General features: G+C 42.6%; 1 protein-coding gene across 1 annotated transcript in view; it reads left to right on the top strand.

Moving 5' to 3' along the window:
- The window catches only part of TSPAN12 (tetraspanin 12), a 97,262-nt gene that overhangs the window by 21,144 nt on the left and 60,261 nt on the right, over positions 1 to 15,857 (top strand). Inside the window, exons 3-6 of the mRNA XM_044423030.1 lie at positions 5,696 to 5,790; positions 8,179 to 8,516; positions 9,216 to 9,352; positions 10,475 to 10,616. Of these exons, the coding sequence (XP_044278965.1) occupies positions 10,551 to 10,616 (66 nt within the window). The 5' untranslated portion in view covers positions 5,696 to 5,790; positions 8,179 to 8,516; positions 9,216 to 9,352; positions 10,475 to 10,550. The remainder of the gene's footprint in view (positions 1 to 5,695; positions 5,791 to 8,178; positions 8,517 to 9,215; positions 9,353 to 10,474; positions 10,617 to 15,857) is intronic.

The following is a 15,857-nucleotide window of genomic DNA, read 5'->3' as shown; positions in this document are numbered from 1 at the left end:
CAAGCAGAAGATTTTGGAAATCTTGTTCCAGTGTTGTGTGGAGCAGGAAAGGAAAAAGATACCAGAGTAAAAGAGGCAGGGGCAAAAATGTCCCCAGACTCATCACATCATAGCTTAAAGCTCTTACTTGTCAGTACTTGACACGAGTGGAATGCTGACCTCTTGGAATGAGGAAAAACTGCATAAAAGCCACAAAATCATAGAATACCATCTCAAAGTGATTTGGTGTCCTAAGCAATGTGCAATTTCCCCCCTAAGACTACTACAATTAATTCCAGAACAGCTGATCATGCCAAGCACTCCTTTTTTGGAAGGACCATTTCTCTTTTAAAATGTTTTTGCACTTCTACCAATCTAAGGATTCCCCCAAGCAGGTTGATGAATGTGCTTTTATTTTTCAGTGGTGACACTCCTGTCTGCATTTACTATTTGAATTTACTTTTAGAAGTATATGCTAGTGATTTAAACGAAGTTCAGGTTTCTAATGTCCTAACTCCTGCTTGTCTTTCTTCATGAAAGATTTTGTAAATGTATTCCTGTGATATTTTAAAAATGATTCAATTTGATCATAAACATAAAAGAGTATGATGGAATGAGCCCAATCAAAGATCAAATTGTAATGAAGGATATGGAGAGAATGCTCACTGGCTTAGGCTCATGTCACACATGTTTTTATTTATTTAATTTATTTATTAAAGCATTTTTATGCCACCCCATTCGCCGAAGCCTCGGGGCGGCTTACAACAATAAATAAATGATTATAATATTAAATCCAAAATATAAACATCCAAAATATAAAAATCCAAAATATAAACATTACATTAAAAATACAAAAATACAATATATTTCCACCCATATATTTGTGAAAAAATAGAGTAACAGCAACATCATACAAGACAGTGTAAATAGCTTGTGCTCACCTACATTTGTATAATGTAGGTGGACCATTTACGGTCCTCCAGATGTTTTGGACTACAATACACAACAGTCCCAACCAGCAGAGCCAATAGTGAGGTATGCTGGAGCTGTAGGCAGAATCATATGGAGAACCACAAGTTGCCCAGTGCTGCAATATCAGAAAACTGTCATATTTGACATGGTTTCAGGAAAGGTCTAATACTTGTTAATGAATAAACAGGAAAAAATGTGCCTAATTGATTGGTCTGCCCAATCCATATGCAGAATCTTAGGTAAGCATTTTCATAAACAAGAATGTTCATCAGCAAGCCTTGCCATTCTGCTTACCCATTATTGTTGTAATGAGCTTATTCCAGTAACAGATCAATTAGGCATCTCAGAAATTATTTTTAGAACATTTAAAAAGGAGATTTCTCTGGTTGTGTGCTTTCAAAATGGGCAGTGTGAGCGCAAAGCACAATTGATTCTATCACAGGCTTAAATATTGACCCCTTGAGTTATGGGGCGGCACAGAAGTAGAAATAAATGAAATAAATAAAATTGAAGGCTGGCATTTATGTAAAGAATGTTTCTCTGAAAATCATGGAGCCATAGAACTATATGAAGCAGATTACTCATCTTTCAGACTACAAATCCCAAAGGTCTGTTAATTTAAACATGCTTGATGGAACAGGAAAAAACAATTAATGCTACTGCTCTGAATTGTAGACTGCGACTATAATGATCAGGGCTGGCCCTGCACCAAGACCGAGTGAAGTGGTTGCTTCAAGCAGCTGCTTATGTTCATCAATGGGCAGTAAATTGTTAGTTAATTTATAATTTTATTTTAGTGCCAGAAATGAAGGGCTGTGCTTGAGAAATTTTTTATGTACTTTCGAGGGCACCACTTTTTGTCCCACCACAGGCAACAAAATGTCTTAGGCTAACCCTGATAAATATTATAGACGAGAATGTTCAGGGAAGCCTTGTTGCTATAAGGTGGAAGATACGCATTGCATGCGAAAGGTCAGTCCTCAGCATCTCCAGGATTATGCAACCCGGGACCGTGCAATTTGCAGCCCTCAAATTGGTTTAGTCTACAATTCCCATCAAACCTTACCATTAACAATGCTACCTAGTACAGATTTGGATGGCTTTAAGTCCCCATTCTGATGTGATGTGTAATGAGAAAGCCCTCTGCCAGAGAACCTGGAGAATACTTGCCAGTTACGTAGACCATACAGACAAGCTGTAAAAGAGAGCTATATTTCTAGAATATGGACAGCATCCAGCTGTGTCATTCTGTTAGTGCCAATGACAATGTGCTACCTAAAACTAGGTTCTGAAAAATGTACAAGAAGGGGATCCAATTAAAGTCATGTTAGCACAACCATGCACAGAACCACTTGCAAGATCCACTTGCAAGATCTTTCAAGTAAATCCATGGAGAAATTGGCAGAGTTTTGCTAGTGTGCCTTGAACTATCATCAGCGATGCAGAATGACATTGTAGGATGCTGCCTGCAGGCTGGAAAACATAAGTCCGCTTGCTTGGAGGGAGGACTTAATTTGAGTTAGATATTATTTGCAGAACCTGTGCAGTACTAGCAATCTAGAAATTATCTCTATGCCCATCTTTCTTTAAATATTAATTGCCTAAGGAGCTCTCGCATCCTTGGAATGAAATAGAGTGACTGCCTTCTCTACCTTGCTATTGCTGAATCAGGTGATGAGGCAGCGGTGGCTTGATATCACACTGGTCCAAGACATTTTGATGCCTGCCATGAGGGACAAAATGGTGGCCCTTGCATTCCATGCACAAAAGCTGACTGGTAGCTAAACCTTTCTTTAACATTGGAAATGGGGCACCATCCTCCATCTAAATTGGTGGCAATTATACTACATCTGAAAGTAGTACTTCTTTTTATCTGTCCTGAATTTTCCACCTATCGGCTTCATGGAATGACTTTGGCTTCCAGTACTATGAGAGGGATAGAAAGTCCCAGAAGTTGTAACCTTTCCTTATAGGAGAGTTTCTCCAAGTCCATGATAATTGTAATTGTCCTTTCCCAATTCTACAATAAGCTATTTTAGGTGAAGTGACCAGAACTGTACATTGTATGCTAAGTGCAGTCACAGCACAGGTATGTATAGAGCAGTGATGGCGAACTTTGAGAGACCGAGTGCCCAAACTGCAACCCAAAACCCACTTATTAATCACAAAGTGTCAACATTACAATAAAACCTGAAAACTGAGGTTTTAGTTTGGAAATGACACCTCACAGCCAGTCCAAGCATATCCTTGGCAGGGCACTGACAGGCCATGTGAATGCGTGGAAGAGTCATGGCTAATATGTCGCAGCTCATGACATCATTGCCTGGTGCTGCTACTCCATTCTGAGTATGAACATGGCCCCTATGCACGCTGTTATCTGATTCTCGGTTGCAGGGGTGATGCTAGGGCGACTTGGATTGAATGCCAATGGAGAGGGCTCTGCTTGCTCGCTGTGGCATGCATGCCAAAGATCACCACCATTGGCCTAACCCTACCATGGTACATTCCCCGAATCCTAATATAGGGGTAAAGTTCCATGGAAAAGAGGGCAATTTTGAAAGAGCCTTCCTTAAGTAGCTTTTTCTGCACAGCTCAACATTTCTGCCCATTCTAAACACATTCCAACCATCAGACCCATGCCAGGACGCCTCAGTTTTCTAACCCGAACCCTAACCCTAACCTGGTGCACACCCCTAACTCTAATATATGAGTAAAGTTCCATGGAAAAGAGGGCAATCTTGAGAAAGCCTTCCTTGAGTAGCTTGTTCTCCACTGCTCATCATCTCTACCCATTCAAAACACATTCCAACCATCAAAATAATGCTTAGGGTTTTTCTAACCCTAAGTCTACCCTGGTGAACAGCTGTAACCCTAATTTAGGGGTAAAGTTGCATGGAAATGACGATGATTTTGGAAAAGCTTTCCTTGAGTAGCTTTTTCTGCACTGCTCAACATTTCTGCCCATTCTAAACAAATTCCAACCTTTAAAACTATGCCTGGACACGTCATTTTTCAAACCCCAACCCTACCCTGGTGCACACCCCCAACCCTAATATAGGGGTAAAGCTCCATGAAAAAAAGGGCTATTTTCAAAGAGCCTTGTTTGAATACCTTCTTCCACACAGCTCAACATTTCTGCACATTGTCAACAAATCCCATCCATCAAAAAAAATGTCAGGACACCTCATTTTTCTAACCCTAACTGTAACCTGGTGCACACCCCTAACCCTAATATAGGGGCAAAGTTCCATGAAAAAGAGGGCTATTTTGACAAGCCTTCCATGAGTAGGTTTTTCTGCACTGCTCATCATTTCTGCCCATGCTAAACACATTCCAACCATCAAAATCATGGCAGGAGACCTCATTTTCCAAACCCTACCTTACCCTGCTGCACCCCCCTAACGCTAATAAAGGGGTAAAGCTCCATGGAAAAGAGGGCTATTTTGATAAAGCCTTCCTTGAGTAGCTTTTTCTGCACTGCTCATCATTTCTACTCATACAAAACACCTTCCAACCATCAAAATCATGCCAGGACAGCTCGTTTTTCTAACCTAAACCAACTCTGGTGCACAGCCGTAACCCTAATAAAGGGGTGAAGTTCCATGGAAAAGAGCGATTTTGAAAAAGACTTCCATGGGTACATCCTTCCGCAAAGCTCAGTATTTCTGCCCATTGTACACATATTCCAACCATCAAAACCATGGCAGGACACCTCATTTTTCTAGCCCTAACACTTAGCTGGTGCACACCCCTATCCCTAATATACAGGTAAAGTTCCATGAAAAAGAGGGCAATTTTGAAAAGGTCTTCCTTGAGTAGATTTTTTCAGCACAGCTCATCATTTCTACCCATTCTAAACACAAAGCAACCCTCAAAATCATGCCGGGACGCCTCATTTTTCTAACACTAACCCTACCCTGGTGTACACCCCAACCCTAATATAGGGACAAAGTTCCATGGAAAAGGGCGGTTTTGAAAAAGCCTTCCTTGAGTAGCTTTTTCTGCACAGCTCAACATTTCTCCCCATTCTAAGCACATTCCAACCATCAAAATCATGCCAGGACATCTCGTTTTTGTAACCCTAACCCTACCCTGGTGCATTCCCCCAACCCTAACTTAGGGGTAAAGTTCCATGAAGAGGGACATTTTGAAAAAGCCTTCCTTGAGTAACTTTTTCTGCACAGCTCAATAATTCTGTCCATTCTAAACGCAGTCTACCCATCTAAATCATGCCAGGACACCTTGTTTTTGTCACCCAAACCCTGTGATGGTGAACTGTTTTTAGACTGAGTGCCCAAACTGCAATCCAAAACCCACTTATTCATCGTAAAGTGCCAACACTACAATAAAACCTGAAAACTGAGTTTTTTAGTTTAGAAAAATCAACTTACAGCCAGTCCAAGTGAATATATATCTATCCTGGCAGTGCACTGACCATCCCTGTGAAAGCTCGGACAAATAGTGGCTAATGTGTCGCTGCTTGTGACATCATTGCCTGGTGCTGCTATTCCTTTCCGAGCATGCAGACTGTGCCTTTGTGCGCTGTTATCTGATGCTCGGGTGCTGGGGTGATGCTGGGGTTACCTGGCTCGAGGGCCAACAAACAGTCCTCTTCATGCCTGCTTTGGCACATGTTCCATAGCTTCACTACCACTGGTATAGATATTGGCAAGTTTATTTTCAATTCATTTCTTAATTAAGTCTACCATGTAGTTTGCTTTTATTTTATTTTTTTTCCCAGCAGACTAATACTTTCATCGAGCTCTTCACCAGAACCCAGGGGCCTCCTCCTTGATCCTCCTTGAAGATTCATTCAGATCCCACCAGCTTATATTTGAAGTAGGTGTTTTGTTTTGTTTTTTGCTCCAAGATGCATCAGTGTGTACACTTCCTTTCACTGAAGCACATTTGTCATTTTAATGCCCATTTTCCCAGCTGGAAGAAAACTTCTGGATCTTCTTTCATTCCCTTTTTCTTTGAACCACCCATAATAATCACCCTAAATTTAGTATCATCAGCAAACTTGGCTACTTCACTACTGACTCCTAATTCCATCTCTTTTATGAACAGTTTGCAAACATTGTTTTTAATACCATTGCCTGTGGAACTCCAATGTTTACATCGTACTATTCTAAGAATTTACTATTTATTCCTGCTGCTTCTTTGTGTCTTTAATAGTTACCGTTCCATAGGAAGACCTTTCCTCTTATTTCAGGTCTGCTAAGTTTGCTCAGGAGTCTTTGGTGAGGGACTTTGTCAAAAGCCTTTTCAAAGTCCAAGTAAACAATCTTTACTGGATTGCCCCTTTCTATGTATTTATTGACAGTCTCAAAGAACTCTAAGTGAGATAGGACTTGCCTTTGTGAAATGGTGATTCATTTTCAGCATGGTTTTCCATTCAATTTTTAATAATGCTTTCAACCAATTTGCCCAGAACAGATATTAAGCTTGTAATTTGCTGTATCCTCCCTGGATCCATTTTTTTGAAAACATTTATACTCCAGTCATGTGGTACAGAACCTGATCTTAGGGATGTATTTCATATCATTATAAGAAGGATAGCAATTTCATATTTGAGCTCTTTCAAAACTCCAAAATGATTAATTTTCAGCTTGTCAATGAAAACCTCATCTTTAGTCACTATTTCCTGTTTTATTTCCTCTGACTCCCTTCCTGAATACATAAGTTCAGGAATGGGTACCTGTCCCAGTGAAGACAGATGAAAAGAATTTGTTCATTTTCTCTGCAATATCCTTATTCTCATTTAGTGTTCCTTTACCTCCATTGTTATCCACTGGTCCAAGTACCTCTCCAGCTGACTTCTTTTCCCTAATATAGTTAAATAATTCTTTATTGTAGGCCTTCATCACTGGGGCTGGTCATACTCAGAAAGGTGACTCCCTTGCAGGCCTTCCTCCTTATGAAGCCCTAGCTAGCTTGTCCTGACTGCTATAGCAGCCCATCTAATTAGAGGGACTTGTTTGAAAAGAAAGGAGGCAGTAGCTGAACTGCTCTTCTGCACTAGCTTCTAGCCAGTGGGAATGTAGATCAGTTGAGCCCCCTGAGAGCAGAGATTTTATTTTTAGGGGAAAGGACAATAGTCAATGGGAGATTTTCTATCTAGGAGATAGCACACTAGTCAGCAGGAATTTTTATTTCTAAGAGAGGTGATAATAGTCAATGGATTGCTGGAAGTGACAACAAAGGATATGTGATTTGGGAAGATACAAGTTTTGCAAGGGCTGTGTTCTTTTTCTGCATTTTTAAAAAGTAACGGATAAGCTGAACTCGCAAATTTGTGAAGGAACCTAGTTCTGAGTTGCTGTGTAAGACCAAAAATCTGAACCTAAGCTGAATGCAAACTGATGCTAGCCTACACTTGATAAAAGTCTGTTTATAATCACACTCTTTTAGTAGCTAGATCTGCACTGGCTGTTGTCAATATAGAGCTACATGTTACTTTTACTGTATCCACTTCTAAGCTTGTGTTTGGTTTAAATATGTGCTTTAGGATCTTTTCAACAATTTGAGAATCTCTGGTGTGGAAAGACTGCAATAAATTTATGTTCCTGTTGGATTTTTCCCCTGGAAAGTTTAACTCCCTTTACTGTACCATTGTTTTGACTTCATCTGATAATGTATGAATTTTAAATAATTTACATGATAAATATCAACTGATACACTGGAGTATTAATTTGCAAAACAAAGGAATGGTTGGCCTACAGTATAAGGTATTACACTTTGAACATTTTAAAGGCTTTTGTTCTGGTGGTTTTATTGAAGTTTAGAGACATGCTTACATAGTCATTCCTTATTAATTAATTTTATTTATATCCCATCTTTTTTCCTGCAAGGAATCCAAGGTGGCTTACTTAATCCTCTTTCCCTCCAGTGTATTTTTCCTCAGCAACTTTGTAAGTTACATTAGGCTGCAATTCAGTGACTTACCCAAAGTCCCACATTCCTCCCAAAGGATGATTTTGCTAACCAGTTTTATTTATTTATTTATTTATTTAGGCAACTTATATTTCTCAGTTAATTAGTCCCAGAGACTCTCTGAGTGGATTGCAAAGAAATAGAATTCACTTTGGCGATGAACCTGCAGAGATACATCCCAATCACAGAGATGATTAAAAACAACAAAGGGTGCTTCCAAATGCAAGTAGGGTCCAGATGGTATCATTTTCCTCATGTAAATCTCCTGTGTTTCTCTTCCTCTTCTTCCAGCCTCTTTCTTACTGCAAAAAACTCAATTAGGAAAAGAAGAAATTGATGCTCAACAGCTTCTCCTTGGTAGAGCTAGGAGACCATGTACAAGCACCCAAAGAATCTTGGAGTCCACCAAATTCTAATATACAGTATATAAGCTGTTTTAATGGAGTAGGGACCACCTCATGATGAACACTAATGCCAATGTGCTGAAGGGCCACACTCCTACTTAGAAGCATGTCCTGGACAGTTAAGTGTGATTTGTTTCCACATAAATGTGCATGGAATCGCAACTTTATCCTGTGCCTATTTCTTCAGAAGTAAATCTCATTGTTTTCAATGGGGCTTACTCCCAGGTAAGTGTGCATGGGAATCATATGCCAGAGCATACTTAGAAATTTCTATTCCTATGAGTTCAATGCCTCTTACTCCTTAAGACGGCACTCCTATAAACACCTGCTGAGGCTAAGGTCCACTGAATTCAATAGAGCACAGTTCGGGGTACAGATGTGCAGTGCAATCCTATACAAGTTTTGTTGTGAGCCGCCCCGAGGCTTTGTTGCGATGGGGGTGGCATAGAAATGTTTTAAACAAACAAACAAACAAACAAACAAACAAGTGCATCCCATGGAGAATTGTAGCCTTAGACTGCAATGCCAGGCACGCTTGGCTTGGATCAAGCCTCACTGAATTTAGCTGGACTTACTGATGAATAAACATGTACAGGATTGCACTGTACGTGCATTTAGGAGTGCAGCCTTAGCTACAACGATGGATGGTTACTGAGGAGCCAGTCGCGCCGATCTCCCTGGAGCCGGGCGTTGGCTGCCACAGGTCCAGCCAGAGCACGAGTCTCTGCGCGGACGAGCGTGAAGCAAGAGCAGGAGAAGCGAAAGAGGGGGCTCTAAGACCCGGCAGAAGCCTCGGCCAGCGGGATCCGGAGCATGCGTGGCAACGATTTGTGCAGCTGGCGGCTGCCTTTCGCTGAGCCACCACTCAGGCTGGGAAAGGAGGTGGGAGCAAGAAATATTTTACAAGTTCGGTTATTACCCCAGCAGCGCCTTGCCATGCTGCTGGAGTTGGAGAGAAGGCGACCAGAAAGTTCCTGACTTTAAGCGGAACACTTTTTGCCTCGGATCTGCCAGTGGGACCCATTCGGAGAGGAGAGCAGGCTTATCTTGCAGTCCACGCGGTTAGTGCCTACACTTTCCCTTTCTTTCCCCTCCCACCGCAGTAACGTGCCGATCCTTCCCCAGGCGGCGGGAGCAGACACCTTCCTAGCGCCGCGGTGAATGGGCTGGAGGCATCGCTCGCTGCGAGCTCACCCCGGCTGCTTCTGCGGCCGCGGGAGACAGCCGAGTCAATGGCTCTGACTTGAATCGTATCTCTAAAGTGGGGGTAGGGGGTGGGTAGGGGGTGAGGGACTCTCCGGGAGCGACCCCTGAGTGAGCTTACATAGGATCGCGCTGTCAGTGGCGCTGCTCTCTGCGCTGCCACAGCTGCACACCTTGGAAAGCTCACCTTGCCTGTCATTTCTTCCTCGCCCCCGATCCTATCGCATCCCAAAGCCCCGTCCCTTCGCCTTTTTTTGCTTTCCAAGCCGACACCTCCCCAGATAGAAGGGACTGCATCCCGAATCTTCCAAAAGTAGGGTTTTTCAAAACTTTTCTTAAAAAAGGAAAAAGATTCTCCCCCCGTCCCGCGTCTCCAGTACCTGATCCTAAACATACGTGTGTGTGTGTGTGTGAGTGAAATACTTGTTCCGTCTCCCTAACTCAACTATAGTGCCTCGTTGTAACCGTCCTGCGGCAATAATGAGCGCCATCGAGGAGGTTAATGAATAATAAAAGGACAAACTTTTCCCACCCTTCCAAAGCAGGTGTGCGTACTCAGAGCTCTTATTCCGTGAGGGCAGAACAGAACCGGAGGGGGATGGTTTCATCCCTACTAGTTAAACACGGGGTGCAAAGGTTGTGCGTGTGTCTTGTGTGAATCGGGGTCAGCAGAAAATACTTTCTGCCATGTGTCGTCTGGATCGGAGTCACACTCAGCAGCCTCAAGTCGTGCGTGCTTTTTGTGGCCATGTGCAACCCTTCCCCCTACACACCCATACACTTTGTTCTCTTTGATGTTCGAATGACACTTATCCTGAACGCAGCCGTGCAGAACGAGTTTGTGAAGTTAGTGCAGCACCAAACAGTTCTGTTATCGCCTAGCGAAGTTTGGGTTTGCCTCTCCCTGGCTTGCTCTCCATCTGTTGCCATCAGTGAAGTAATTCCTTTTTCCTCCCACTTCTCCCCCCGCCCGCCTCCAGATTTGCCTAGTCAAGAGGACTCGAAGGAAGATGTAGCAGGCCCGAGAATGGGGCTTTCGGCCGAGAGTTGCACACAATGGCCAGAGAGGACTCGGTGAAGTGTTTGCGTTGCCTGCTCTACGCTCTCAATCTGCTCTTCTGGGTGAGTTCCCACGTCTCCTGGAGATAAGCAGGTGGCCTCACTCAGGTGGCAGGCCCCAGCAACTCTTGGCAGTTCACCCAAAGGACACATCTCCGTGTGTGAATTGAATGGGATTGCACTTCTGTCTTTTCTCCAGGCGTTTAAAAAGTTCCCTTCTTTGATCTTTAAAGCACTGTGATAAACAATCCTGAGCATTACGGAAGGTTGATTACCTTTTTTAAAGACTGTGGTATGTGCAGGGAAAGTGGGTTTCTATATGGATAAAGCCATAGTATTAAGAGTCCCAGAGGAAAATCAGTAAATATATTTGCCTGGGAGTTTTTGTTTTGTTTTGTTCCTCCTGCTTTTTCTTTGTTAGTGTTTATTCAGTCACTCATTAGTGATGAATTTATGGCCTGGTTCTTATGTAACAACAGTCCTAAGTATGGATTGTAATTGAACCATTGGTTGTTGAATCAAGGGTTGTTATGTGTAAACTATGCACTATGGTTTAACTGTGGGTTGTTAACCATGACTGACCTTGGAAGAGATCCCATGGTTTGATGTTGAGTAGTGAATTCTGGGTTGTTTGTGGTTAACAGACTGCACTTAAACCAAATGCAGAATTCATGTGTAACGGCAACCCATGATTTAATGACACAGACTGAACCTGTATTCTGGGCTGTTATGAGAATCTAGCCAATGATATAGAACATAATTATTCCTAAAAAAAAAAAAAAGAACTTTGATGGGATAAAGTGTTGTGCTCCTAAAAGCAACTCTGCCATGTTCTCAGCCTATTTCTTCATAGGTTTTTAGCACAGAACAAAGAGTACAAGAGAGCTGTCCCCCCCTCCTCCTAACACATGCAATCTGACCAGCTAGACGCAAGTGCAGCCTGCATCTAACAGGGCACTGGGTTACCTACTGGGTGGCTTCTGTAAACCTGCATCTGAGGGCACTGATGCAGTAGGGCCCTGCAGAGGGTGTGTTTCCTTTGTCCCTTGTGGCCAACATAATGTTTCCATTTGAGGCATGTTTTAAAAAAGCAAAACAAGGATGCAATTCTTGGTTGCTGATGCCGAGGTGAGCAACTGGTGGCCCTCTAGGTGTGGTCTACAGCTGCCATCAGCCCCAGCTGATACAGCCAGTTGTGAGATGATAGGAACTGTAGGCCAAAAATCCGAGGGCACAAGCTTGCAGGAGAGCATGATGTCTATTCTCTTGCCTTTACTTATTAATTGTTACACTATTTATGTTTATGTTTAGGAGATACAGCGGCCTCAGACCTAACTTGCCCTACCCAGTTCTGGTTGTGTGCAGCTCCCGGTCTTTTTAAGATATTTTGTTCATCCACCATGACGTCAGTCTTCTGCAGGTGCCTCCCTGCCTTTAGAATTCCCTTGACATTAAAAGTATACATTGGCTGGATCTTGTCCAAGCCATCCTAGATGATGCACATTCATTTCCAGTTAACAGATACAGTGGGGTGATGGTTCTCTGTAAGAATCCTTTTCACAGGGGAAAGAACACTTCTGTATCCAGTGGAGTCTTGCTGTTGCTCCCCTCCCAGGCCCAACTTTTCTCATTAGAGTAATTGACAAGTATACATTTACATGGAGAAGAAAGGAAAGGGATGCCATTGGAATCATTGCAGGGACTAAATCTACTCTCTGTGGCTGTTTTATCCCAGCCATAAAAAATGGAGTCCGCATCTATCTGCATCGCACCATTCTGATTTATATAGTTTAGCCTGTAATCCTATGCACAGCTTTGACATGCATAGGAGTGTGATCTTAGTCACATTTAGGGCATAATCCTAGGCATGTTTAGACAAAAAGCTTGCATGGGATTGTGCCCTTAAAGTATGATGGGATGTTGACAGCCTGGAATAGGATTTTAGAAAACTGGATTAGGTAAATATTTCCATTAAAAAGCATGCTGGCAGTGGTTCTGCTTCTTCTGGAAGAGAAGGGGTATAGGAGCTGGAAAAGCAATGTGGTATTGGAGGACTGTGGAGCTCCCGAGGGCTCTGTTTTGGCTCCATGCTATTTTACGTCTACATAGCTAAGGTCATCAAAGTATTTAGGCTGGGCAGTGGTTGAAATACTACCGTATTTCTTCATTTATTAGAATCTTGAGGGTACATCTCCTGAATAAATGTCTGGAATCAGTAATGGGCTGGATGAGGACTAAGAAACTGAAACTCAGTCCAAACAAGTCAGAGATGGTGCTGAAGGCAAAGCTTACCCTACCAGGCAGTGGATGTTCAGCCTGTAATGGATGGACCTAAATTCCCTAGCAGTAAGCAACTTCTGGTCCCCAGACCATTTGACTTCCATCAGCATAGACAAGAATGAGAGATGATGGGAGTGTAGGTTAAATTGTATGCAGAGCCATGAGCTGTGTACCTGTGGGAACTGGTTTGCAGCTGGGTGTACTTTTAGGTACTGGGTGTGCCTTATTTTTGGAGTCCCAAGTGGAATCTGTAGTGTGAAGCTTCACTAACTACTTCAGCTGTTGTCCCAGTTACAACCCTTGTTGAATAGGAAGGGCCCTGCCTCTGTTATCCATGCTTTATTCATGTCAAATGTTATGTTGTTGTAATGCAATGCTTTGATTTGAGCTGGCCTTGACTATTGTGTTGATTTGAGGCTGCCTTGAGATACATCAATGATGGGATAGGGAAGATGGTGAACAAGAACAGCCTGCAGTGAACGTATTGCTCTGAAATTGCAGAATACACATTGCCTTCTGGTATGATTCTGTGCACAACTTGAAGTGGTAGTCTTGAACTCTGTGGCCTCAAATATCCTGGGTCAAAGGTATCCAGAAGACCATTACCAGCTGTGGACATTCCCATTCAATTAAATCTGTGTTGTAGACCTTCCAGTAAGTCCTGCCACCTTCCGAGGTGGGTTTTATTTGGGAATATAGACAGGGCCTTTTTCAATGCAGCATGACACTTCTAGAATTCTACTGCTTAAGGTGACCACATTTTAATTCATTTATTACATTTCTGTACCCTAGCCTCCCTAGGTGGCTTTCAAAGCATGAAGTACTGCTTTGTGGAAGGCAGTTTTCTGCTTGAAGGTATCTACTGTTTGAAGGGCTGTTCAGCTGAAGACCCTGGCAATAGAAAACAGGGCCTTGAAGGTGCCCATCAACAGTCAGCCCTTGGAGAACAATGCATTATGCTACAAAGGGCACCTGGTCATAGTCTTCTGCCTGAGAGTGAAAGATATGGAATTACCACATGAATTGCAGTATTATTTTCTAAATATAGATCTGTACATGCAAACTAACACATGAGGATGTCATGCAGAACTGTTCTCTTTTTTGGTGATGCATAAGTGTCCCCCTTATTTCCTTTTGAGAGGTTTACTTGGTTACCTTGACTGCTGGTGTTTGGGTGTCATGAAGAGACTTGCTTCTATTTCTGCCTGATTGCTAGTATGACTTCCAATAGGTCTGCTGTGATTTCAGATGCAAGTCTATCGTCCTCACCCTTGATGCACATACGCCTCCAAATGCAGAGACTTTACCTGCTACTTGTGCCCCAAATGAGCTACAGTGGTGACAACCTGACCCCCTGCTTTTCATCTAGATGGCCATTTTTGACCATCTAGGTAAAATATTAGGGAGAGAAAGAGACTGGGATGCTGACAGGACTTGGCTTGAGTCCTGGGCTTAACCTCCTTCCCTTCTCACCCTCAGGAGGCAACTACTGTGGTTATTTACACCCCAGCTGCAAGGGGAACAGGGAAGGACCTCAGCCTTCAGAGTGCCAGCTGCAAGATTGTAGGATCTCACAGTTGGGTCTCCTAATGATTCTATCCCCCACTCCCCCAAGGTCAGGAGGCTATAGGATTGTGCCTTTAGTTCCCGTTTCTTACTTTTTAAAATTACACCAGAATTCACAATTGTTTATTGTTTTAAATGTACTGTTATTGTGAGAAATACCTACTCAAGCCAGATCATAAAATGAAATCAATAAAAATTAATTTGTGATGGAATTTGAGACAGAAAACATTTTTCATTTTAACTATGTACTGAGATGGGGGCTGCAGCACTCCATTTCATGAATGTATTAATGCCACTAATGAGCTATGATATGTATTTACTTAAGTGCGGGATTGTGATCACAGTTGTTTTAAATTGCTAAGACTGCTGAACACTTGTCCGCGTACTACAAACTGCTTCACAGTACTTCTCATGTGTCCTTGTGGCAACCTTGTATGGCTGGGGTGGGGAAATGAAAGAGACTCAGCTGAGGCCACAAATAGATGTGGTTCAGCAGAGATGCTGTCCTTGATGCTACTGTATTTAAACCCTGCACTGATCTACATTGTCTGTCACGGTACAAACAAACACTCAGTGCATACATGCAGTTCTGCTGCAATGATAAAGTTTACCTAAATAATAGATTTGTGCCTGCAGCAGCTCATTAATAACAGCAGCATTGATATTCTCATTTAATGTTTAATACGTTCACCAAACCTGCCTGTCCCAGCACATTTCAGCATGCACTTATGTTTGTAATGGCAAATTGCCTTAAGTGAAAAGATTTTTTTCATAGAATGCTAGAGTTGGAAGGGTGCAGAGGGCCATCAAGTCCGACCCCCTGCTTAAGTTAAACCATCCCTCTCGGATGACTGTCCAGCTGCATCTTGAGTGCCTCTGGTCTGGGAGTGCCCACAACCTCCCTAGGTAGTTGGTTCCATTGTCGTACTGCTCTAACAGTCCGGAAGTTTTTCCCGATATCTAGCTTGAATCTGGCTTCCTGTAACTTGAGCCTGTTATTCCATGTCCTATCCTCTGGGATGTCAGAGAAGAGCTCCTGCCCTTCCTCTTTGTGACAGCCTTTCAAGTACTTGTAGAGTGCTATCATATCTCCCCTCAGTCTTCTCTTCTTGGATATGAGAAGATTTATTCCTGATGAAATCAAATGATTAAAAACAATCATTTTCTAGGCTGCAGACTTTGGGACTGGGGTTTATCCTCCATATTCACTTTAACTTCGAATATTATGCCATCAGCCACAAATGTGTATTGATATTCCGCTTTAAAATCTTATGCTTAGAATGGATCAGTGATGGAACATGCCCTTAAGATTAGCAGAGTTCTCGTTCAGTTGAATGTTTTGAAGGTTGGGTTCCTTCACTATCCAGTTGCTTTGTTTTGGGGCCACTAGCTGGATATGAGACTGGTACTTTCAGCTGCTTTTTTACTTCAGGAAAAAGTGACATGGAGATAAAGAAG

Source organism: Varanus komodoensis, unplaced genomic scaffold (genome assembly GCF_004798865.1).
Source record: "Varanus komodoensis strain SLA01 unplaced genomic scaffold, ASM479886v1 scaffold13_1, whole genome shotgun sequence".
Lineage (NCBI taxonomy): Eukaryota > Metazoa > Chordata > Lepidosauria > Squamata > Varanidae > Varanus > Varanus komodoensis.
This window is presented reverse-complemented; position numbering and strand designations above follow the sequence as displayed.